The 27038-nt window shown below is 38.5% G+C and overlaps 1 protein-coding gene across 2 annotated transcripts; it reads left to right on the top strand.

Moving 5' to 3' along the window:
• Positions 1–31: 31 nt before the first annotated feature.
• On the top strand, positions 32–25231 carry Gtpbp4 (GTP binding protein 4). 2 transcript variants are annotated; one of them, XM_026412615.2, is made up of 17 exons: positions 32–139; positions 2477–2647; positions 5980–6083; positions 6167–6303; positions 7789–7889; positions 9167–9259; positions 10169–10360; positions 10789–10854; positions 12049–12138; positions 13321–13431; positions 15138–15215; positions 15604–15655; positions 16217–16317; positions 17861–18058; positions 20603–20668; positions 23112–23255; positions 24410–25231. In XM_026412615.2, the coding sequence occupies exons 1-17, from the start codon at positions 92–94 to the stop codon at positions 24560–24562; spliced, it is 1905 nt and encodes a 634-aa protein (XP_026268400.1). In that variant the 5' UTR covers positions 32–91; the 3' UTR covers positions 24563–25231. The 2 variants fall into 2 exon arrangements, with proteins under 2 accessions (XP_026268400.1, XP_026268409.1); XM_026412624.2 differs by lacking the exons at positions 5980–6083; positions 6167–6303; positions 7789–7889.
• The last annotated feature ends 1807 nt before the right edge of the window (positions 25232–27038 follow it).

Genomic DNA, 27038 nt, shown 5'->3' with positions numbered 1-27038 from the left:
ATTGCGCAGCCGGTGGCAGAAGTCCCGCCCACCCTTGACAGCGGAAGTCTGGTCCATCTGGCGGAGTCTCCTCGTGCTACCCGCCGCCAGCATGGCGCACTACAACTTCAAGAAGATTACGGTGGTGCCGTCCGCCAAGGTAGGCGCTGAGGGAGAGGCTCCCCATCTCTTGCCCTTTTCCTTGGATAGGTTGTGCGGAGGGCCAAGTCTGTAGCCCTGGGGCCGGGAGAGGGGCGTGGTGTCCCCTCTCGTCCCCCGGTGTTGGGCCTCGCTTCCAGGAAGGCCTCGTCCTCTGGCCATCAGGGACCCCCAGACAGCGGCCTCACTGCCTGAGTCCGAGCCCTCCGCCCCCAGGCCAGGGGTTCCCCGGAGACCAGGGTCCCTGCGAGAGCAGGTGATCCCGGAGGGACTGCCCAAAGGGTGGGTGGTGGCGAGCGGTGAGGAGACGTCCCAGTCGTGGGCCTCCCGCGCAGGAGGCCGTGGTTCATTGCTGTCATTGTTTACGACTTCTTAGTTTTAGATTTTTCTCCTCCCGTCGGACTTGGGAAACGCAGTTGTTTCAGTCGCAGCAGGGTAAACGTTTCTATAGCGTTATTCGGGAGTAGCAAGAGGCAGCCCCCAAAGGGTTGAATATTGAGAATGTTCAGTCAGGTTTTTCCGTGGACCTGCGGTGTAGGTTGTGATGGCGAAAGCGCTTATCAGGAAACACGTGTTTGTCGGGCAATCCGTGGGGCACTTCACAGAGCCAATGCAGAGGATGAGTTGCTCTCGTTGAACGTGGTGCACTGTGAATATAGACAGTGTTCTTCCTTTTATTCAAGCGCCAAAGGTGGAATGAGATTGCCTTGGAAAGCTTCTCCAAAAGCTAGTATTTTACGTTCCTAGCATAATATTAGTAGTCATTAAATTTTTTTTTTTTGTAGATGGACAGGATGACTTTATTTTTATGTGTTGCTGAGGGTCGAACCCAGTGCCTCACACGCGCTGAGCAAGCACTGTACCACTGAGCCACAACCCCAGCCCGAATTAGTTCATTTTTACCTCTTCCCTATAATCATTCTGGTACAGCTCTCTCTAGATTGTACTATCTGGAAAAAAAAATCGTTTGTAGGAGTCATGTTTTGTTTGTATTTTTTGGCTCTTATGATATTTTCTCATCCATCTGTCAAGTTTAAGTAATTTGCAGAGTTTTATCTGAAATACAGCTCTTCAGATAATATGAACTTTGTTCATATAAAGACTCATGGAGAACTTTAAAATATATTAATACAATTTCTATCTTCTATTGTCTTGAGTGATATCTGTATTTCTAGAGAACAGATAAATTTGCTTATGTCTAAAAGATGACAGCAATTTTCCTTTGATGATTGGAAGTGAAAAAGGAATCACAGTAGGAAAGTATGGGGACACAGTTCATTGTAGAATCTATTGAGTGAGTGATGTTTGTGCCAGGGATTGTGGGTACAAAATACATAAGATATCATTGTGGAAGTTATCTAGAGGTGTAAAAGAAGCACTTATAACCACACTAGAAATAACAGAATTGTTATAACAAAGAAATATATAGTATATACAGTTGGCTTCTTGGTTTTCTGTGGGTTCCACATCTGGATTAACCAGCTGAAGGTAGAAAATACTTTGCTAAAAAAATGCATATGTACTGAACACATACAATCGGAGAGTTGGGAAACTTCATGTAGTTAATGCCTTTTGAACTAACCCTTTATGGGTTCTTTTGGGGAGAAGAATAGAGATCCCATGTGTAGTAACAAAAGATGTGAACATTCGTGCCTTTCATAAAATTGAAAGACTGTATTTCGATCACTGTTTTCTCTGTCACTGGATCCTGAGTTCCTAGAAGGAAGGATCAATGTCTTGTTCATTATTTTATCTTCAGTACTTAAGTATTTCTGTCATTCCAGGATAAAAAATGATCCGTGTTGTTGAATTAATGAAAGTGTTGAGGAGAAATCAAGTAGTTTTTTTTATGGCTGTATATATGATTGAAGAAGTAGGGGGATAGATTCCTTATTAAAGAGAAACAGAAGCTAGTTGCACTGGGGGATGCATTGCAAACATTTTTTTATATCCTCTAATGGTCACTTACGTGCTTATGGGAAATTACAAACAGTAGGTTTAATTTACCCACTATTTTAGGTACTTTTAAAAGTCAAAGCCATGCATATGGAAATTGCAAGATTTTTTTTCTTTGTTTTGCAGATTTATGTTTTAATTGTCTGACTATAGTTTCAAATATTTTTAGGTATGGGGCAAAATTTATTTCAGCAGTTATTCAGTGTTCCTTAAGGGCCAGGAACCATACGGATGAACAAAGTTGTATATTAAAAATTTAGTTAGAAAAAATACTTGTAATTTAAAATATGTAGTACAGTTAGGTATTAGTGTTTTAAGAAGATTTCGAACAAGTGGATGAAAGGTAGATGTTGAATTGTGTCTTTATTTTCTTTGATTGCAGGACTTTATCGACCTGACATTATCGAAGACTCAACGAAAGACTCCAACAGTGATTCATAAACATTACCAAATTCATCGCATTAGACATTTTTATATGAGAAAAGTCAAATTTACTCAGCAGAATTACCATGACAGACTCTCACAGATTGTAACTGATTTTCCCAAATTGGATGTAAGTGATTCTAGGAGTTGTGTATGGTCATATAAATGTGGGCCTTCAGAGAATCACCATTTAGCCAGTTTGATATAGTCATTTGACAGAAAAAGAAACAAAAAATAATTGATATGCTAGCATTAAAGCTGGGAACAGGATCTGTTTTTTGTTTTGTTTTTTATTTTTAGTGTTTTTCCTCCATCCAGTGAGGCCCAAAGCTATCTTCCCTGACTTTCTTTGAAACCTGTAGGCTTGCAGGGACCAACCCAAACTAGATGAAAGCTGTGGTTATAAACTCTAAAGCTCAGGATTCTCTGAAGGGCTCACTAGGACACACTGGCATGTCTGGGCTTTGTCTCCTCCCTCTGGCTGGGGCTTTTTCCTCTTGGCTCGATGAAGGTTAATGGGCTGAGGTCCACCACTGTGATCTTGTTACTTTATCAGCGGATGATGGTCAGTTCAGCACTGATAATTTTCTTCACTATCAAGAAGAGATGGCAGAGGGAGTTGTGATTCCTGCATTAAGCTAAAGAAGCTGAGTGATTGCCTTACTCCTCAGCATACTGCAGTTTACTAAGTATATTTCTATACTTAGCTATAGAAATATGAGTAGAAACTGCTTGACAGAACTTAATAGCAAAATTTGTGAGTGGCTGTGTAGAATCACAGAGTTGCAAGGTTATTTGAGGTTGTGAAGGATCTGGGTATCAGAATAGTCTTAAAGCCTAAATTGGTCATTGCTGTAAAGTGGTCCTGGAATATAGGTGAGACAGAGACAAAAGGTGGGTTTATGTGAAATTTTTTTCTTTCATATTTAAAAAAATGATAATGACATTTTCTAAATATACAAAAGTGTTTAAAATACAAAGTAAAAAATTTCTGTAAAAGACAGGCACTTACTTTCTCTCTCTAGAACTTGACACAGGTGCTCAGTGGATATTGAATGAGTGAATGATTTATTGGGGGAGGTCAAGTACTGGAGATTACCCAAGGATGAAAAAAAGAGATTAAGAATGATATTGAGGCTGGGGCTATAGCTCAGCAGGCAGAGTGCTTGCCTAGCACATGTGAGGCATGGGTTCGATCCTCAGCACCACATAAAAACAAATAAAATAAAGGCATGCTGTCCATCTACAACTACAAAAAATTTGAAGAAAAAAAATGAGAGTATTACCAGGCATAGTGGCACTTGCCTGTAATCCCAGCAGTCTGGGAGGCTGAGGCAGGAGGATCGAGAATTCAAATCCAGACTCAGCAACTTACAAGGCCCTAAAAGCAACTCAGTGAGACCCTATCTCTAAATAAAATTGGGGATGTGGCTCAGTGGTTAAGTGTCCTTGGGTTCAATCCCCAGTATCCAAAAAAAAAAGAAAGATTATTCTAATCTAACTTGATATTAAGAAGCACCTGATTTAGCAAACAATTTATTTTTATTCTAATGTAATTACCATCGAATTCATTTGATTCTTTGTAACAATTCTTATCTTTTCTTCCTCTTCACTTTTTTTTTTATACATTAGAGATGGAAGAGTTCAACTACATGAACATTGTATTTCTGCTACCTAGTAACAGTCTAACTCTCTACTCTGAAATTGTTCTCAGATAATTGACTATAGTCAGTCACTCATTGGACACTTACTGTGTCAGGTATGGTTCTGAGCACTAGGAATACAGCAGTAATAAAGTCCCTGTCTTCATTTCAGTGGGTGAAAGAGTGGTAAACCAAAGGTACATAGTATGTCAGATAAAAGAAATGTAGCCAGGTCAGGGGAGTAAGAAGTGTCTGCAGGGAGGTGGAACAGTCACCAGAAGTGAGTGAGCTCTGTAGGTCAAGAAACAACAAATGCAAAGGCTGTGAAGTGGAGGAGACCCAGGGGGTGGGGCAGGGTTTGTGAGGGAGAACTGGAACAGGAAAGGGAGGGGCCTGGCAGTGTGAGAAGGTCTTCGAATTCTATCCTTAAAGAAGAATTTGGAGGGTTTTGGGGATACCTAGCCTGTAGGGGATCAGGGACCATTAGGAGGTCAGTGCAGTGATTAGGATGTGTGATTTAAAAATCATGGCAACTTAGATAATTGGGATAGTGGAAAGGTGTTGAGAAGTGATTAGCTTCAGGATTTTTCAGAAGCAGAACTAAAAGGATATGCTCATAGATTAGATACAGTGTTGAGAGAAAGAAATGGGAAGACTTCAGGGTTCTCCACCTTGGATGACAAGTCTTGCTGTTCAGCACACTGAGGAAGGCTAAGAGGAGCAGGTCCAATCTGTACATGCTATCTTGAGATGTGTGTGAGATATCTGAGTAGAAATGCCAAAGCCATGTAGAAACAGATTTATTTATTTATATGTACGTACTGGGGATTGAACTCAGAGGCGCTTTACCACTGAGGTACATCCCTAGTCCTTTTATATTTTTTAATTTTGAGACAGGGTCTCACTAAGCCTCGAACTTGGTATCCTCTTCCTCAGCCTCATGAGTTGAACCCAAGGGTGCTTTCTGAGCACCCCATTCAGGCATTTGCCAAGAAGGGAACAACAAAATGGACCAAGAAGCAGAAGGATTATGGGATTGAGGAATTTTTAGTTTTTTAAAAGATATGGTCCTAACTGCTCAGGAGGCTGAGATAGGAGGTTCTTGAGTTCAAAACCAGCCTCACCAAAAGCGAGGTGCTAAGGCAACTCAGTGAGACCCTGCCTCTATTTAAAATACAAAATAGGGCTGGGAATATGGCTCAGTGGTCAAGTGCTCTTGCATTCAATCCCTGCACGCCCTCCACCCCCCCAAAAAAAAAAAAAAAATTTGGCAGCTAGCAGCACACCTGACCAGTAAATAGTCAGGTGGAGGGAAGAATTTCTGGAGCTTAAGTTCCTGAGTAGCAGGAGAGGGTAGGATCTGGTGCATATGGGGAGGGCTGTCCTTGGCTAGAAGGAAGGTTAGGGTGTAGATGCTGCCTCTCTTCTGATTGCTTCTGCTTCCATTTTTTTCCCCCTTCTTGGCACTGGGAATGGAACATTCCCCTATCTCCTCACACATGCTAGGTGAACACTCTACCACTGAGCTATATATCCTCAGACTTTTGAGATAGGGTCTCACTAAGTTGGCCTTAAACTTATAATCTTCCTGCCTTAACCCTCCAAGTATCTGGGAGTACAGGCACACATCACCATGCCCAGCTTCTTCTGCTCTTAGAAGACTAAATTGAAAGGGTCATTGGCTAGGAGAGGGGTCTGGAGAGAAGCTTTGGGTTTAAATAGAGAGGAAAAGGAAATTATTCTTCACCGTGTTGTTTAAATGTAAGGATGTGAAACTATTGAACCAACACAACTGGTCTTTTTTGTTTGTTTGTTTTAGGATATCCATCCATTTTATGCTGATTTGATGAATATTCTGTATGACAAGGATCATTACAAGTTGGCTCTAGGACAGATTAATATTGCCAAAAATTTAGTGGACAAGTAAGGTATTTTCTTAAAATAGTGTCTTTTAAGTTATTGTCAAAAGTGATAGAAACAGGCTTACATATTTTTTATTTTTAAAGTGTTGCTAAAGATTATGTACGGCTTATGAAGTACGGCGATTCTCTCTACCGCTGTAAGCAGCTGAAGCGTGCTGCCCTTGGGCGAATGTGCACCATTATCAAGCGGCAGAGGCAAAGTTTGGAATATCTGGAACAAGGTACTTGTTTTACATGAGCACAGTTTTTTTTAATGTTTATTTTTTAGTTGTGGTTGGACACAATACCTTTATTTTATTTATTTTTATGTGGTGCTGAGGATTGAGCCCAGGGCCTTGCGAGCGCTCTATTGCTGAGCCACAACCCCAGCCCCTCCCCCCCTTTTAAAATATACATTTTTTTTCTTTAAAAAATTTTTTTTGGTGCAAAACATACATATATTTTTTAGTTGTTAATAGTCCTTTATTTTATTTATTTATATATGGTACTGAGAATTGAACCCAGTGCCTCACATGCCAGGCAAGTGTGCTACCACTGAGCTACAGCCTCAGCCCACAAATGTTTTTTAATGTGTTTTGTTGAGGTGATTGATACTTGTTGAGGACTTATTCTTAAGGTGTTCGTTTTAGAGATGATGGGATCAAATGATTTTTTTTTTTAGCATAATCTAAGAAATTCTAGTAGGCTAGTTATTATTGAAAAAGTGCATAGTAATTATAATGTCTACAAACTATAATTACTATTAAACAAAAATACATGTTTTTAATACTGAATAGGTAAGACATAGGCATGAATCTTAGGAAAATACTGAAGAATATATGAAAGAAAAGTAACAGTTTTGTTTATTATTGACAATTTTATCTTTAAAAATGCTTTTATTTAACAGAACAGTTTCTGAATTTTGGAAAAATTTTGTCGAAAGAGTAACTACCTCCCATACATGTGTTTTTACACTACAGTCATTTTGACTTTTCTGGTTTTGTTCTCCTTTCCATTGCATTTTCTATATCATTTTTGACCAGTTTTATGATACTTGAGTACTTTGAAAATTTTTTCCTACATGACTTTTGGCTCTGCAGGATACCCTAGCGGGTGCCACTCAAGTGTGTGGTATTGCAGATGAGGCAATTAAATGGAAGTAGTTCATGGGATAGCCAGGAGGTTACAGTGTGTGTGCTTCCAAACATGCTGCTGTCCCAGTAACCTCACTTAACAAAAATCATCTGGACGCTTCTCCAGTTGTGTTTTTGGCCTCCTCACCTTTGACTTATTGAATCAAAATAGCAGGTTGGTAGGCCTAGAAATTTTTGATTCATCTACATTTGGGAAATACTATTGTATATGCACATATATGCTGTTACTCTGCAATTTTTCCTTTTGTTCATTCACTTATATTTTCTCCATCATGTTTGGGTAATAAAAATTGAGTGAGATTAGGGCTGGGATGTGGCTCAAGCGGTAGCGCGCTCGCCTGGCATGCGTGCGTCCCGGGTTCGATCCTTAGCACCACATACCAACAAAAATGTTGTGTCCGCCGAGAACTAAAAAATAAATAATAAAAATTCTCTCTCCTCTCTCACTCTTTAAAAAAAAAAAAATTGAGATTAATGTAACTATGAGCTTGTAGTGTAGCTAAATTGAAAAGAATATTTCAAGCAAATCTTAAATTTTGGGTCTCTTAATCTTTCAAATTAAACTTTTCATAGTGCGTCAGCATTTATCCCGCTTGCCAACCATTGACCCAAATACAAGGACTCTGCTTTTGTGTGGGTACCCAAATGTTGGGAAATCCAGTTTCATTAATAAGGTAGGTGTGTTTTTTTATTATAAAGCAGATTATTTGACTATACTAGGACGAAGTGATACTGTATTCTCACTTGGTGGAATTTAGGATGCTCATGGTAATGTTTCTGGGTGACCGGTTAGTGCTTTAGTGAATACTACCCTAGTCTTCAGGAGGTCCTGATACCAGGTTCCCCTCAGGGAAGTTTAATTTGTTGTCTGAACCTATACTTATATTGCTATTACAACAAAACAAAACATTATTTTAAATTCTTGTATGTGCCTCACAATTTCTGAGGAATTTTAGAAATTTGAGTGTTTTATCAGCTTATCCTAGGAATGGTTGTGCCGGAAGACTATCTGTGGCAGGTGACACTGAGCTGGACTCTCCTAGTCTGCAGCTACTCTGTTGGTGGTTTGTCACTTTGACAATTAGTGTCATCTTTTATATAAACTATGAGGTCCATTGTAGTGGTCAGTTGTTGAGTGTTTCTCTACCTGAGTGAATTTATTAAGATCCAAGTGTAATATTTAAGTAATTGAGTAATTTGGTACTTCAGAACAATTTAGCTGATCTTGAGGAACCTAAAAGGAATGGAAACAGCATTTAAAATGTTAGTTTAAAACTAGCAACCGTTGAGGTATCAAAAAAAATTGCTAAAATATTAGGGCTTACATGGTACCAAGAATAATTTTTTGCTCTGAAGCAGATCAGTGGTTTTATTTTGACAAGTTGCCCTGGCATGATAACAAGCAAAGCTCTCCATGATCTTGGTTGAAGTGTCGAATGCTTGTCAGCATGCGCTGAACCTTTCTATGACCAGCCAGGACTCTGGGGGCTAGTGTGGCATCTGCTAGCTACATCTGGCTCTTTTAAATTGTATAAACTAATTAAAATGAAAAATTCAGTTTCTCAGTCACAGGCACCATATATTAATTGTTCATTAGTACCACACTGCTGGTGGGGCTCCATTTGGAAAGTGCAGGCATAGAGAGTTTCTGTCAACAGAAAGCACTCTTGGGTGGTACAGGTACAGGGAGAGTGAGAGGAGGTGTTTTCCTCCTAGGCTGGGCCTTCTTTGCCTCCTGAGACAGGTCCAGTGGTGTGAGGGATGAGGAATCAGTGCATTTACCAAAGTTAATAGCTCTTGACCTATGCAGTTTAATCATGTGAAGTTTTTCTGGGTTTTTCCCTACTAAAAATCAGTCTTAATAATGTATAGGTATTGTGCTTACATTATTTGAGAAGAAATGAGTTATGGAACTTTGTGATTGTGGAAGTTTTCATTTTTTTTTTTCAAGGTGACGAGAGCAGATGTGGATGTTCAGCCCTATGCATTTACCACCAAGTCTCTGTTTGTTGGGCACATGGATTATAAGTATCTGCGTTGGCAGGTAAGCGTCTTATCTGTACATATACAACAGACCTTTTCGTTTTTGGATTAATGTTTTGGGTTGATGTTCCTAAAGAACTACAGTGTTTGTCTGTATTCCATAGTGCACTTATTTATTTATCTCCTGTATGAGCACTGTCCTGTAGAGAGGATTCTGAGGATTAGGAAAGATAGATTTTTCTGATGTCATGAAAAATGGGGATGTATTAGGGCAGTTCATATTTTATATATAATTCAGAGGAGGCAACCAGCTGCCAGTGTGTGTTTCCGCATTAGTGATTTTATTTCATTATTATTATTTGGTACCAGGGATTGAACCCAGGGATGCCTAATCCACTGAGCCACATCCCCAAACCTTTTTGTATTTTATTTAGAGACAGGGTCTCACTGAGTTGCTGAGGCTGGCTTTGAACTTGGGGTCCTCCTGCCTTAGCCTTCTGAGCTGCTGGGATTATATGTGTGCACCATCACACCCGGCTTCATTTCATTAGTGATTGCTGCCAATGAAATGAAATTCTCTTTGTATCATTCCTAACTCTGCCACTAGAAATGGCATCAGCTGTTTAAAAACATGAAACAATTTATTTCCACAAATGAATTTGACTTTATAAATAACAAAATAATTCTTACAACCTGGGGGAGTTTGCTAGTTATTCCAGTTTTTACGTTATGTCATTAATGAAAAGGAGTAGTTTCTCTCAAGGTATTTGGTTAGCTCTTTAGCTCTGCAAGGTCTCCCCCACTTCTTTTGTTTTAATGTATTAAGAATGTGTTTTTTTCTTATTGCCTTATGTCATCATTTACTTGTTTTGTTAGGTCTAGTTTAGGTATGTGAAAACGACTTCTGGGTTGTACTGGACAAGAAGTTTATGAGTAAGTGTATGTAGGAATAATAAAGTCTGGTTATTAGGTTGTAGATACTCCAGGGATTTTGGATCATCCTTTGGAGGATCGGAACACCATCGAAATGCAGGCTATCACGGCCCTGGCGCACCTTCGAGCTGCGGTTCTGTATGTGATGGACTTGTCTGAACAGTGTGGACACGGGCTGAAAGAGCAATTAGAACTTTTCCAGAATATCAGACCTCTCTTTATCAATAAGGTATTTACAATCACATTTTAATTTACACAGTACTTCTGCCTTATCTGTGGGGAATATATTGCAAGATGCCCTCCCCCGACCCCCCCGCAATGCCTAAGATCACAGATAGTACTGAACAGTGTGTGCTATTTGAACAAAAGCACCATGATGCCACAATAGTTGATCTGATAACTGAGATTACAAAAAGTTACTGACTGGTTGGTAGCATACACAGAATGAAGACACTGGTCAAAGGGATGATTTACATCCTGGGTGGGATGGAGCCGGGTGGTACAAGATTTCATTGTACTACTCAGAATGGGGTACAGTATAAAATTATGAATTGTTTATTTCTAAAATTTTCCATTTTAATATTTTACAGGTGGGGGATTATAGTATTCCTCAATATGAAAGAGATAATTTTTTGTTTTTTGTTTTTTGCTTTCTAGCCTCTTATAATTGTAGCAAACAAATGTGATGTGAAACGAATAACTGAACTTTCTGAAGATGATCAGGTAAATCACCTTAATATTTTAATCACTTTTATTCACTATTCTGAGTTCTCTTAACTTTTATTCACTATTTTGAGTTCTCTTATCAGCCTAAGTTTTGAAGGAATTTAGCCTTAATAGGCCAGATACTATCCTCTGTAGTAAGTGGCATAACCATTAGGAAAACCTAAAACACAGGTTCTATGGAACCATCTGTGTGTTTGATGGGTTGATACATTGAACCTTTGAAAAATGTCGTTACTTCGAAAGGATTATTCTTTTGAATTGGTGGCTTATAAGAAGTAAGGTGTGGAGGTGTGTTTATCTCTTCCAGGCCTCAGAATATCAGGTATACCAGGGCAGCATTTCCAGAATAAAGTTCTTATTAGGATGTACATACATAGGTGTTGATAGAAGGGATTCTGGGGTGAAATGAGTTTCAGAAACAAGTGATTAAGACAACAAGAATCTCTAAACTCTTATAAAGTGGGGCTTTTCAGAATTGTGAGTGTCTGCTAACATATTCTCCGGGAGGCAGGCAATGTAACGAAGTGTGATTTTTCAAATAAATTTGACTCTGTAGCCCTTTTTAATAGGCAGCTTTTTGGATGAACATATGCTTTGAGAGACATGTATTACTATAGTGGTTTTCACACTGGTCCTTGGAGCACTGTTATCACTTCTGCCTGCTAACTTGTCAGAAATGTAGATTCCTGGGTATACCTGGCTACTGAGTCAGAAAGCCTAGGGTATGGCAGCAGTCTGAGTCCAGCAGGCCTTCCAGGTGACTGGAATGCACTAGAGTTGTGAGAACCACTGCACGTGAGTGAGAAATGCTGTCTGGGCTCAATCCTCAGCACCACATAAAATAAATAAAATAAAGGTATTGTGTCCAACCACAACTAAGATGCCTGTTCTTTTTTTTTTTTTTTGGTAAGTACTTATTATATTAGCAAAGTGACAAGAACTTTCTCTAAAGAAATAATTCTAAAATATCACCATCATAACAAATTTTCACCAAAATTCAGCCATAATTTTCCATGGTTATTAATCCTAGACAAAATGTACATTTTTAGATGCCTGTTCTTTGTGGGTAAAATTACATCATAGACATTGAGCAGTTAGCATTTAAGACCCTCATTTGCATGACAATACAGTTAGTTCCTTAGGGAACTGAAAATCAATATTGCATGTCTCATTTTTCCTTTGTGTTCACAGAAAATATTTGTAGACTTGCAAGCCGAAGGATTCCCTGTAATAGAGACCAGTACTCTGACTGAGGAAGGTGTTATTAAAGTTAAAACAGAGGTCAGTACTTGAGTAAGTCAGGTATCAATCTTTTTATTGCCCATCTTTTGTTTTAGAAATAAAATAAAAGATGGGGGGCTGGGATTGTGGTTCAGTGGTAGAGCATGTGCGAGGTGCTGGGTTCGAACCTCAGAACCACATAAAAATAAATAAAATGAAGGTATTGTGTCCAGCTACAACTAGAAATATATGTGTGCGTGTGTATGTACGTATGTGTGTTTGTGTGTGACACATGAAAAGTCATTGGGTGGGGTACGATTTTTTTAGGAGTTATTAACACTCAGGAGTGGTATAGTGTAAGATGGATCATCCACATGGACACAGAACACTCATGCTGTTCCCCATTCAGGTGAATGATGGGATTTGAAGAGATAACGGTTGCCCCTCAATATAAAGTGGTATGGTATTTTCATATCACCTAAGTACATCCACCCATGTACTTTGAATTGTTTTTAGATTACTTACAATACTTAGTACATTGTAAATGATATGTAAGTAGTTGCTATATTATATTAGAAAATAATGATGAAGAAAAACCAGTGTGTACATGTTTAGTTGAGAGCAAGTTTTTCTTCAAATGCTTTTGCTCTATAGTTGGTTGAATTGGTAGATGTGGAATCTGTATATGGAGGGTCATGTACTTTACAGTTCCCACTGTAGGACGTATTAAAATGGCTGCTCTATCTTTTGACCTTCCTCTGTGGCCATAGTAAAAAATCCTTTATAGAACATTTTTAGCCATAGAATGAAAGAAGTAGTCTTAAAAGCAAGAACATCTTGGGAGAGGCAGTCTTCTGTTCAGTTTCACATGCTATCTTATTTTCTACATTAGCATGTTATATTTTACTTGGAGTGGATTAGTTATTCATGTTGGTTGAGTCCTGGGCAAGAGCCTTGCATCTAGGTGAGGCAAATAGAGGGCACTCGTCTACACAGGATTGCTCATGGTGGAAGTGAGGCCTTGTATGGGACATGGGAGGGCTTCTTCAGGATTCTGGCTCAGGTTGGCCCTCTTCTTTGTAGAGAGAGTGACCTGCACCAGCATAGTTAACTATTGAGAGAAAATGCTTAGAAGTTCCAATCTAATCAGTGAGTGGGGGTTTGATTCTTGATTTTTCCTTCAATGTAAGGCATAGGGCTCCTATGTCTTTATGACTCTGCTTTGTTTTTGTACCTTGTTAGGCTTGTGACAGGCTTTTGGCACACCGAGTAGAAACAAAAATGAAAGGAAACAAAGTGAATGATGTGCTGAACAGGTTGCATTTAGCTGTGCCTAACAAGAGAGATGATAAGGTAAGGTGGCCTTTTGAGGGAACCTTTGAGATATTGTGATGTTGGTGCTGGCCACAGCCTTTCCCCAAGGTGGTTGATCTAGTTACACACAAGCACAAATGGACTTCATAATTAAGCTTGTTTCTCATTCATAATAAAGTTACTTGTATACATGGTAAAGAATTGGGGAGGCAAAGAAAGTAAAGTGCCATGTAAAACCAGCTTCTCAGATGCAGTTACTTTTAACTTATCAGTCTTGTTTATCCTTCTAGGAATGTGGTTTTGTTTGTTTTGGTACCAGGGAGTGAACTCAGGGGCACTTGACCACTGAGCCACATCCTCAGCCCTATTTTGTATTTTATTTAGAGACAGAGACTCACTGAGTTGCTTTGTGCCTTGCTTTTTCTGAGGCTGACTTTGAACTCTTGATCCTCCTGGGTCAGCCTCCTGAACCACTGGGGTTACAGGTGTGTGCCACTGCGCCTGGCTCAGGAACGTTTTTGATAGAGGATTTTAAAAAAAAAAAAAATTTTAAGCAGATGGACATGTTTTCTTTTTAAATTTTTACTTTCTTGCCACTATAAACACTGCACACCTTTATACATGGAATTAGAGTGTTTTGGAAATCTATTAATTTCAAGGTGTGGAATTGAAAAATGCTACCATCAAAAATGCTTGTCTAGTTTATATCACACTAACAGTTGGGATATCATGTTGGGTATTAATTGGTCATCTTAAGACTATAAAGATGGTTTTCTTATTGTTAAATGTTTCTTCAATGATGAATGCAGTTGAGCTTTTTTTCTTTTTGTTTGTTTTCATTATTGACTGCATCAGGTTATCATCTTCAGGTTGATTTGTAATCATCTTCATGGTGATTTTTTTAAAAAATCCAATTCTCATAAGTTCTATGAATATTTTTTCCTCTGTTACACACTTTTCATGTTTGGGTGTTTTTCTTTTTTAACCTCAGGGAATTACATGTTTTTCAACTATTAACGTATAATGTTTCCTTTATGGCTGCTGCATTTTCTGTCATCTAAAAAACTCTTTTTTCTTTCATATTCCCATGTTTGTTTGTTTGTTTAATTCACCTCTTTTTTGGCTACATTTCTTCACTGTCTTGGATTTTTTTGTTCCAAGGGGGATGCAAGTACTACTTACCTACTTAGCTCTGTTTGCAGTTAATAGTCGTTTATCTCAGAACTGATTATTGATATTTTTCTGTTGAATTCATAACACATACTTGGATTTATGTGTTAAGTTTCTTATTCATTAATTCATTTGTTATTTCTTCTGCTTTACTTTCTTACATAATTTTTCTTAATAACTTTGATTTTTTTTTTTCCCTAAATAAACATTAGGACCAGTTTGTGGAATCGTCCTGGCCTCCTTGCTCAAACTGACCTTGAAACCCATGCCCCCCCCCCACCCCCCCGAATGTTTTTTTCTCCAAATTTTTTATTGATATATTATAGTTGTACATAATGGTGGGATTTGTTGTTACTTTTTAGTACATGCACACAATGTAACAATATAATTTGGCCAATATTACTCCCTAGTGCTTACCCCCCTCCTCCTCTACCTTTATGGTTTATTTGAATTGATATGGGTATGGTTTTTATAGTTTCTCTAGACAGAATTTGCTCCTTGTTTTTCTTTTTTTAAGGTTTCTTTCTCATTCAGCAAGATGCTTCACATAAATATTTTCAATAATGTCTTCTCAGGAGAGGCCCCCTTTTATCCCAGAGGGAGTAGTGGCACGCAAGAGGAGAATGGAAATTGGGGAGCCCAAGAAGAAAAGGGTATGTTGCTATAACTCGGGCTAGTTTTATGGAGAGGGAGCAGAATATGCACAGTGATAGGCTTGTGGCCTTGAACATGTGGAATATTAAAGTCTTGAAGGAGGCTTGGAAAATGGGACACAAGCTGAGCAAACCCAGGTCCCCACCCTATTAGATTCCAGGACACAACAGAGAATTTTGAACAAAAATCTCTGCTCTCTTGCAGCTCTTTAGTTGATGGTAGATTGCAGCAAACAAACTATATAAGATATGTAATCATTATAGTGTCCAGCTGTAGCTTTCCTACCTGAAATAGAAGTTGAACCCCAGAGGTACTGAAAGATGTAGAGGACATTGCAACAAGGTGATTGTGGGCTTACTAGGTAAATTTTTTTTTTTTCCATTGCAGGAACGGGATCTTGAGCTGGAAATGGGAGATGATTATATTTTGGATCTTCAAAGTAAGGACTAGAATGTAATAGTTACTTTAAATGCTGATTATATGTGAGGTATTTGAGGAAAAAAAAGACAAGACTTAAAAGAGTGGAAGTCTCCAAGCATATTTGTCAGGTTTTTTTTCCTTTTTATTTTTCAATTTAATTTATTGAAAACTAAATTATATACTTAGAGGGCTCTGAGATTTCTTCTTTCCAGGTCATATTCTGTTTTCAGATGAGACAGTATTTTTCTAGCTTGAACAATTGTTGGTCAGGGTTGATCTTTTTTTTTTTTTTTTAAGAGAGAATTTTTTTTTTTAATATTTATTTTATTTTATTTTTTTTACGCGGTGCTGAGGATTGAACCCAGCACCCCATGCATGCCAGGCGAGTGCACTACTGCTTGAGCCACATCCCCAGCCCAGTCAGGGTTGATCTTGTTAGTAGTGACTTACACAGTATTTAACAAATGTTCTGTTATATTTATGAAGTGATGAGACTTGGTATAAGTTATAACTCGTTTGGGGCATAATGTACATTAAGATATTAGAAACTACCATAAACTTTTTTTTTTTTTAACTTTAGAATACTGGGATTTAATGAATTCATCTGAAAAATATGATAAGATACCAGAGATCTGGGAAGGCCATAATGTAGCTGATTATATTGATCCTGCCATCATGAAGGTCTGTCATTTTTAAAATTATTGATATTTCCTTTTTAGTGTGACTGTTGGAAGATATAAGCACATTTTGCTGATTTTTTGTTCTTTTCGTTCTCTTTATGTATATCCCTCTGCCCCTGCCCTTCACCACCCTCCCTTTCTCTCTAAGGCATCACCACCCCTCCATCCCTGATGGCATTGCCTCCTCTTCCCTCCCTGGTCCTGGAGACATCCTGAGCTCTTCTCCCTGTGCTGTAATGGGCTGTCAGTCTGGCTAATATTGGTGCAGTATTGTGAATCCTGTTACTGACCTGCATTCTGTCAGGCTTTGGGGCTGTATTTCTCCTGCCTATATTTCTTTCTGTCCAGCAGGAGGCGTCACATTATCAAGAAAATCGCAATTCCATGGGTGAACTCTTCTGATCTCCTGTTTTCTGTCCCTGTCTCAGCTATCCTTCTAATCTGAGAGAGACTCTGATTTAACTCTGGAGATTGCTCAGCCTCTTTTAGATCTGTGGTTCTTTAGAGTTTTGCTCCATAACCAGCATCTTTCTTCTCAGTATCTCCTCCCTACTTGCTTTTTCTTAGCACATAAATGTCCACAATTTTCTTGTCTTTTTGAAAAACAAAAGCTTTGTTTATCCTTATGTCTTCCTTTAGTTCATATCTTATTTTTCTCAGACTCTTTGGGAAAAATACTTTATAAAATCTTTGCTTTCTGTATTTTTCTACTACTCAATTCCTTTTTTCATTTATTTTTTCAGTTTCATTTTCTGTAAGCTCTTCACGTCCTCCATGTCAGACTCATTTCCACTATAGAAGTTGAGCTGGTTAAAGTGCCCAAAGAATGAACCTGAATGTCAGCCTCCTTCACTTCATTCCTACTGTTCACTTACTTGTTACCCTTGTCTTCTATCATCTAATTTTCATCCTTTCTTCCTCTTCCATTATCTCCCTGTTTTTCCAGCCTCTTCCCCTTTCATGCTGTGTTCTCATTCCCATATATGAGCAATCATGTGATGCCCTTAAGTTTTCCCTCTGTGTCTTGTGTGTTCATCTTCTCTTGTGTCATTTCCAGTTTCCAAGACAGGTTGGCCAATCTGGCCTGTCCCATCCTTTCCCAGCCTCTTTCCTTTTCCCCTGTCTGTTAAGCTTCTGTTCAGATTGGTTTATTAGAGTAAAATATACATGTATGTATTTTTAAAATTTTTATTTTTTCTTAACAACTTCATAGATTATATTTAGAATGATATGAGAATTGATAAATTGGATATTATACAAGTTTATTACCTGTCTCTGTTGGGAATGTTGGGGAATGAGGGAAGTGGTCTCTGCACATTTTTAGACTTGAAGTTGTCTTTTGGAGAAAGGGCAGTGGCGTAGAATGGTGCTGGATGTGAACCCTGAGTGTCCATGTAGTGTCCGTTTTGTTCACAGAACCTGTTTTCGGTGAGATAAGTTCTACACATGATCAGGGCTCAATTGTGACTGGATCATGTTACCACACCTACTTAGGAGTTTTTTGTTGTTGATTTTGTTTAATTGTGACTACTCTATTTTTGAAGAAATTGGAAGAGTTAGAAAAAGAAGAAGAGCTAAGAACAGCTGCGGGAGAGTATGATAGTGAATCTGAAAGTGAAGATGAGGAAATGATGGAAATCAGACAGCTAGCAAAACAAATTAGAGAAAAAAAGAAGCTGAAAATCCTACAATCAAAGGAAAAGGATACACAGGGACCCAGGATGCCTCGAACTGCTAAGAAGGCAAGTTTTGTGTCATTCCTAAAAGGGACAACCTATATTTTGTGTATTGGATTCTTGTGTAAGTCATTACTAAAGATGAGGTTTCAACTCATTTGTGACTATAAAATTACACCTACTTTGATGTGTTGGTGTATATTGACTTGCAAGGCGGTTTGTCTTGATCTATTATATTTTGATTACTGTGCCCTTTCATTTTTAAATTCAGCACAATTGTAAATACAATCATTTTGTAGTAGTTGTACCAAGTTAAAATTGTAACTTACAGTTTTAAAGCCATCAATTAACATCTTTTTTTAAAATTTTCTGTATTTGTAAGGACTCTTATTACCTTTTAAAACTTACAGAAACCTAACTCAAATCTTACTTAAACTCAAAAGGTGATATCTGGCTCCTGTAACTGGTTAGGGTGGGCAGAGTTGTACTTTAGACATGAATGGGTCAGGCAATGTCAAAATCCTTCCCATTTCTCAGCTCTGCCTCTGGCCTCCCAGGCCGTGGGCACACCCAAGCATTACAGCCATGGCAGGGTTCTATAATCCCCCTCCTGGACCATAGGAAGTGAGGTAAGGGAGCAACAACTTCCACAGAAAGAAGACAACTGGCAGGCAGCTAAAATATAATAGGAGAGGAAGAAAAACAATTTGACATTATAAAAACTTCTCAGAAGATATTCATGCTTTAAAACGTGATAAATGAATGGTTCTTGACATAACTAGGATATTTTAATTTTTCCTGGTGGTACTCATTGATCTCTGGGAGGAAAGATGTTGGCACACTGAATCTGTCTCAGTGTGTATTACTACCATCACTTCACTATCTCATCTATACCATGACAGTCCTTCTCTTATCCCCTGGGTTTTTTTTGTTGTTGTTGTTGTTAAATAAATTTTATGTTTTAGTTGTAGTTGTACACAACACCTTTATTTCATTTGTTTATTTTTATGTGGTGCTGAGGATCGAAACCTGGGTCTTGCACGTGCAAGGCGAGCGCTCTACCGCTGAGCTACGGCCCCAGCCCTCCCCTGGGTTTTTATGAAGAATGAAAGGACAGTATTCCTTGTATCTTAACAGAGGAATAGCTCAGTAAATGTTATTTTTCATGGGATTGATTTAATTGAAGTATCCAAAAACATGCAAGTAATCCTGAGTAAAAAATACACCTTCTAACAGAAATGTATTACAGGTCATTGTAAAAGGTATGATCTGTAGATATAGAGAAAAAACAGGCTCAGTTTGTCTTATCCGATTGTACACCCACAACATAGATTACTTATGTGATTTCCAGAATATGTGTGTGGGGGGTGGGGGCGGGGAGGGAGAGGTTCCATTCAGTCAACAAGCAAGCAGTCAATTCTGCAGCATTTAGCAGTGGGGCATGCTCTAATTGAAGTCACTTCTGATACTGTCTACTTGGAGATAGCATCAAAACCCATAGGTTGAAGACTCAGTCTCATGGATTGCTCCTGCTTCAGACACTAGTTCAAGTCCAGGCCTCTGCAACTTTTGACTTGGCAGCTGTAAATTGGGGTTCCCAAGATTCTGTCTTTGGTTAATTTGCAATGTGTGTCACTGAACTCAGGAAAACACTACACTTACCAAGTACACACATTGACCTACTTATTATAAAGTACGTTTTAAAGGACACAGATGAAGAGACAAGTAGGATGAGATCTGGAAATGTCCCAAGCACAGGAGTCTCCTTGTTGTTGGGCTGTACCATCCTCCCCTACACTTGAATGGGTTCTTGTCCACACTACTGCAGGCTTCCACATGTTCAACCTTCTAGAAGGTTTTCAAACCCTGGCCTTCTGGATTTTCATGGGGTAGACTGAACAGGGAAGCCCAGCAAGGTTATTTTTTAGATTCTTCTTGGTCTTATGTTATAGCATTCCTTCTTTCCAGGGATCTTTCTGATCATCTTTCAAATGAGGTAGATAATTTTTCTTTTTTTAAATTTTGTTTGGAACTGGGGGTTGAACTCAGGCATGCTCTTGAGCCACGTCCTCAGACCTTATTTATATTTTATTTAGAGACAGGGTCTTGTTGAGTTGCATAGGGCCTCACTAAGTTGCTGAGGTTGGTTTTGAACTCCCATCCTCCTGCCTCAGCCTCCTAAACCACTGGGATTATAGGTATGTGCTACCACACCTGGTTGAGGTACATGATTTCTTGATGACCAACTTCAAGACAGAAAGGCAGTGGAAGACTGGAGTTTATTTTTAGTTTGACCTGCCTTGAGAAAGAGGAATAGCTTCCTTAGAGGAAAAAGGAACCAGAGAAAGGAGAGCAAAAGATCAGACAGTTTGCTTCCTGAGACCTGAAATACCCTAGTTATAGCAAAGACTGTCCTTCACCTCTGTTGCTCTATAGCTGCTTCATCTTACTCTTCTAGTCATTTAGGAATAACAAGGAGTGTAGGAATTATGAACCAGTAATGTGTACCATAGTAGTAGATGTGTGTTTTCCTTTGATTTTTTTTTTTTATTTCTTTTTAAACATTTCATCAGACCAGTTTTACTTAAAAACTTTTTTTTTTTTAAACAGGTTCAGCGCACAGTTTTGGAAAATGAGATGCGTAGTCTTGGTGTTGACATGGATGATAAAGACAATGTAAGTGTGCAGAGATGGTTTTATGTGTAGTCTTGCCCTGCTTAATCACTTGGATGAGTTCCAATAAATCTGTCATTATGTGATTGGTCAGCAGTGCATCAGTGTGTGTGTCTATACATAGAGGTTGTAGCCTGTTGCTTCTAGCGCCAGTGAACAAAATTAAGTCAAGCACAAGAGAAAATGATGCGATAAAGATATGCAGTACACATGAGCTGTGTGAGGCTGCTGCCAGAATAGCAGCATGCCATTCCACAGCAAATTTTTTTTAATAAGTAGGAGTGCCCTCTAAAAAAATGATAAAATTAGTAAAATACGAAGCCAGTAACATGTCTTTTATTATTTTCAAGTGTTATGTACTGTATATAATTGTATGTGCTACACTTATGTGACTGGCAGCATAATAGGTTGTTTACACCGGCATGACCACAAATCTAAGTAACATGTAGTGGTATGATGTTGTGGCAACTGTGTTATCACTAAGCAACATCCCCATTCTTTTGAAAGTCTCACTAAGTTGCTTAGGGGCTCACTTACCTACTCAGGCTGCTCTCAAAATTGCAATCCTCCTGCCTTAGCCTCACAGCTCCCTGGATTATAGGCATGTGCCACCACACCTGGCTTCCATTATAATTTGTGGGACCACTCTTTTATGTGATCCATCATTGACTAAAGTGTTGTTATGTTGCATGTGACTGTATTCATGGGGCTAGCTTCAACTTTGTTTAAATAAAGAAAATCAAGATCTTGGAAACTTGTGAAACACAAAGTTGATGCTAGAATTACAGGGAGAAGAAATAGGAACATTCTGTGTTTCTGGTGAGCAGATTTATTGCTGTAGGGTCTGGTTTGAGGTGATGGATTAGCAATTAGAGAGATAGACACACTGTTCCAGTTCCCTCTTGGGGAATTCTTTGGGACTTATTTCATTGTTCGTGTTAGTGGTACAGAAAGATGACATTCTCAGAACTCGGCTCTTACCGCTAATAATTCAAGTAGAATTTAAGATCTCACATGTTCCCTTGTCCTTAATTAAAACTCATCCTTGAGGATGGGTAAGGTTTGCCTGTTTGTTACATAAAATTTAGTTTTAATTAACATCAGGTAAGTCAGATGAACCCAGTGCTTTTGCTTATCTACCTCTTTCATGGGAAATTTGGAAAATATTAAACTAAAAAGAAAAACAGTCCTTACCTAGTAGTTATATCATACAAAAATAAAGTAGGTTTTCTATTTTTTTAAATATACCTTTATTTTGTTTACTTTTTTTTTTTTTTTTAATGTGGTGCTGGGAATCGAACTCAGTGCATCAGGCACTGAACCCCAGCCCCATAAAGTAGGCTTCAGTGGAGGGTTTTTCAGTCTTTCTTTTTAAAATATATATTTATGATTGCACTCCACATATTCTACATCTCACTGTGGTATATCCGCGCCCCCCCCCCCCATTTTAGAGTCAGTTTCTCACATTTTAAGTTGAGTAATAATGTATTTTTATTTTAGCTCTTTTGGATTATTTTGAGTTCAAAAATTCATTTGTTGTCACCTCAGAATTTATCTTCCTGGGATCTCAAAGACTAGAAAGCATCTTATATATCTGTTAATAATTCTGATTTTTTTTCCTGTGATGAATTATGCTGGAGCTTATACATCTTCATATAAAAGATCCTTTTCATGTTCCTAGATTGTTTTCTCAAAAAAGATTCCAAGAAGTGGAATTGCCAAACTAAAAAGAGAACATTGAGTTCCGTTTTTCCAAAAGTAGTAGGATAATTTAGATTCAAACACCAGTGTGTGAGTGCTAATAGCTTCACATGTGCTTGCTTGGAGAATTTTTCTAATATTTGTCTATAGCTTCTGACATTTGGTTGCTTCTTCAGTGCCAGGCTTAATGCGTACATGCCTTTCCAGGTAGTTTCACTATACTTATCTTATAGACCAGGTAATTGTGGGTGAACAAGGTTAAGGGACTTGTTTAAAGTCCCATGCCCAGCATGAGGCAGAGCCGTGACTTGACTAAGGTCTGACTACAGAACACATCCTCTTAGGCAGACTACATGCCTTTGCTTGAACCTCAGGGTTGAACATTCCGTGTGTTGGTTGTCAGTTTGTTTCAGATGGATAACCCCAGAATGGTGGGGTAAGAGAGAGGTAATTTTTTAATGTATGAAATAATCTGTTGTGATGCTAAATCTGAGGTTCAGTTTTGAAGGGGAGGTTCTGAGTTAACTTTTTAAGTGGGACTAAAATCAGCTTTGTAGCATCAAGCAGCTTATATTAAGAATATTTCACCAGTAATTATGTGAAATTAATTATGTATATCTTAAAAGATCTTTAGCTTAAAACTCCTTACTGTCCATTCCTTTTGTTAGACTAATTTTGATTATCACTGGCCCTGAAAGCAAGGCTGGGATCTAGAGCACCAAAGTTTGTTTTCTGTGCATTTCAGGCCCACTATGCAGTCCAGGCAAGAAAATCTCGGAGTGTCACTAGGAAGAGAAAGCGGGAAGAATCTGTTCCTCCCTCTTCTGTAGCCCGGAGTAGGAGCTGCTCTCGACCTCCACGTGATGTTTCTGGTCTTCGGGATGTCAAGGTTAGTCTCTATGATATGTAATAATGAGAAAATGAGAGCTTCATATGTAATAGTAAAAAAAAAAAAAAATAAATAAGAATATTTGTTACTTGAGGGCTCAGGGAAAACACCAACAGTTATTTGGAGGAGCAGGAGTTACAGGCAGGAATTTAGCTGTGCACTCCATTCCTTAGTTTATTGACATCCTTTATAGATGAGCTTAAGCCATGGAACAAACAATTGGATGCCCCTGGGAGTCGCCCTGAGTGGACCGTTCTTTAATTCTTTCCTTTCCTTTCCTTTCCTTTCCTTTCCTTCCCTTTCCCTTTCCCTTTCCCTTTCCCTTTCCCTTTCCCTTTCCCTTTCCCTTTCCCTTTCCCTTTCCCTTTCCCTTTCCCTTTCCCTTTCCCTTTCCCTTTCCCTTTCCCTTTCCCTTTCCTTTTCCTTTTCCTTTCCTTCAGAAGCATGATCTCATAATACACCAGCAGTCCGAGCTTAGGTCCCAGCTATTCAGAGCAGTGCTAGGAAATTAGCATCAGGGGCCTCAATCCCAACAAGCCCACATGAGGAACCAACCTGGAGGGAACTGTTTTGGATGATCATGAGATGATCTGTTTCTTTTCATTTTATTATGGGAATGTTTTCTGTTCAAATTGATAACTTGGGTCACTATCATCATTTCTAGTTTCTTGACAAAGGCACATTGAATGTCCACAATCTCTTTGATGAAATGTCTTTTTGAAAAACACAAAAATGTTTTGTTTCATATCTTGAGAATTCAGATACAGGAGAAAGTCTATATGTATACTGGCAAGCAGTTTACATTAGGGAAGCCTGAATTTTTCATTCCATCGTGCTGTTTCCATCTGGAAATTTGGGTGTTAATATTGGCATAGCCCCGTTGTCAGTCAGATGTGAATCCTGAGCCCCATTTTCAGTGTTGTTTATAAGGACTTAGAACAGATATACCTTGTGCCCCAGTTCTTCCAAGTACAAAACTGATACTAGATATGGTTTTCATAAATATTTATTGAGTTGCTACAGATATTGTGGTGAACCTGAGTGGATGAGACTTATTAGGATCCTTTTATAGAGAAAACCTGTTTCTTCTTTTAGCACCTGGTGGAGACTTACTTGGGTTTGATTAATTAACTTTTTTGTCTTCATCTCTATAGATGGTGAAGAAAGCCAAGACTATGATGAAGAATGCTCAGAAGAAGATGAATCGCTTGGGGAAGAAAGGGGAGGCAGATAGACATGTGTTTGATATGAAGCCCAAGCACTTACTCTCTGGAAAGAGGAAAGCTGGTAAAAAGGACAGGAGATAGCATCCTTTTCAGTTGACATGGTTTGCCTAGAGTGTTACTGTTTAATTCTTGGTTTGGTTTCATGAAATTGGAATCATGATCTAGTAACTGAAAAGACAGTGGAAGTAACTAAAGTTCTTCTTTCTTTCCTGAAAACTGGATAACCATATATAGGTGTGGGAAATTTTAATCACTTCATGATACTATAATTTTGAATAGATGTGTTTCTGCATTTAACGGAGTGTTTGCTTCAGAGTCACCATATAAGCTTCAGATGTCAAGTTTTCAACAACAAAATCACAATGAAACAAAGTATGGCCTAATAAAGTAAAAACTTGATAAAGCCATCCCTTGTAGCTGACTTAATAGATAATAGACTTTCAACAAACTGCTAGGGAAGATTTGCAGAAGTAGAAGTATTGGTGTTGCTTGGTTGTTTTGATGGAGAAAACACTTTTGCAAGAGGGAGATTTGGATCATCACACCTGAAGAGCCCTTTTTGTGAGGAAGCACTCTACTTGTTGGGCGAAGACAGAGGCTACCAGCCCTCCCCTGAATGATAGGAGGCATATCCACTTATGAGTGTGTTAGAACCCTATGTTTAAAATTCTCTCTTAAATTATTTTCTAGTCTTTTTGTACAATATATCATTGTAATCTGTCTTCAACTATTTTATCGAGAATAAACCTTCAGAAGAAAATTGTTTTGATTTTCTTTGCTATTTGTTACAAGTCACTATAGATTTGGTCAAAGGAAAAAAGGTATGACCTTTTCTGTTTTTAAAGCAAAAATACATTTTGAGGAGTAAAGTGCCTAAGGTTATAGCAATCCAGTGTGACATGTTCAAGAAAATAACAAAAATGCCACCATACCATCACCAAGCTACCTCTTTAGACCTATTTTCACTTAATATTAAATGGGGAAAATAGAGAGGTATGTGTAAGCTCAAAACCCTCTAAACTGTAAAATGTAACAAGCATGCTAGAATATTAAAGGGAAAAATACCACGTTTTGACTACAAAGCACTATCATCATTACTACTGACTTTGTATGCGGTTAAGGAATAGATAGAAGCTGCCTGGCTCAGCAAGTCATGCCTCCTAGTACCCTTTCAAGTACCCCTGTGTATCTTCTATGTTTTTTTTTAAATATAATTCAGATTTTTCTGCATATTTATGTTTATATTGTTGTATTATATGTTGGGAGCATAATGATGACTGCTAGGAAAGGTTATATTAAGAAATTATCAGATTCAAGTGACATCTATGTTCTGATTGCCAGTAGCTGCTTCTGATGATGAATGGATGAGTTGCCATTATTGTAAACCCCCATTAGCTAAACTATAAGGAAATTAAAGGGCCACTGCTTTCTTTACTTGTTTTTTCCCCATTTGGGACCAGACATCTAAGGATTAGTACTTTCAGAAGCTAAGGATAAGGAATTTCAAAAGCAACTGCGTGAGACTGCCCGCCCCACGCCATCCACCGCAGCCTGGAGTTCCAGGAGAGCCACCACCCCTGGGGTTCTTATTCACCAAAGCATGGCTCCACAGCCCAATATTAGGGTATATATAGGCTTGAGGCTGCCACGGCCACCAAACTGGGATAGTGCCACTTATATCAAAGGACAACAATAATGACCTGGTAAGATGTCATCAAGGTCCCTGTGGGCCTGGCTGCACCAAAGGTTTCTCTACTAGGGTTGCTAACAGATATCCTCTTACTGAGGTAACAGAGTCTTACATGGGTTGCCTATCTCTTGTTTCTCCTACTAACAGCTAGCTTCTTAGGATTACCCTCTCACTAGTCATATAATCTAATACCTCCATATTCTCACATTCTACCTTATAAGCATCTCAGCCAACCCCCCACCATCAGAAACTGTGAACCTTTATGCAAACCTATTGACTATATGATAGAAGATAACCGAACTCATCATTTCTGATTATACTGACAAAACTAAATGTAAAAATAGAAGCTAACTGATATATGGCTGCACATTGGGTACATTCAGTGCTGTAATATTGATGTCTCCCTTAAAAGTGGTTTTTGGTAACCTGTAGGGACACTGTAAGACAATAGGGCAGAAGCTGTAATACCTCAGATCTACACTATAAGAGAGGAAGACACATGGACATCATGAGAAAACAAGGGAGGAAAGTGCCCCAAATGAAGCAAGATTCTACAACAAGAGAATCCATAGATTGCAAAGTAGGTGAAATGTCAGAGAAGGAGTTCAGAATAAACAAAATTTAAATGATTGGGGAATTAAAGAACAACCTGAGCAGATACAGGCACTTCAACAAAGAGATAAGAGAACAAATTCAGGTAACCATCAATCACACAGAGGTAAGAGAGCAAATACAGATTGTAAGAGATTGCTTCAAGAAAGAGATTATGGGAAAAAAAGCCCCAGAAACCCTCAAAACAAAGAAATAATAAGTCAATTAAAAAACTCAATAGAGGCTGGGGTTTATGTCTGAGCAGTAGAGTGCTCA

This window comes from Urocitellus parryii, chromosome 9 (genome assembly GCF_045843805.1).
Source record: "Urocitellus parryii isolate mUroPar1 chromosome 9, mUroPar1.hap1, whole genome shotgun sequence".
NCBI classification, from domain to species: Eukaryota; Metazoa; Chordata; class Mammalia; order Rodentia; family Sciuridae; genus Urocitellus; species Urocitellus parryii.
The sequence above is the reverse complement of the archived record's forward strand: the minus strand, read 5'-3'. Positions and strand labels throughout refer to the sequence as shown.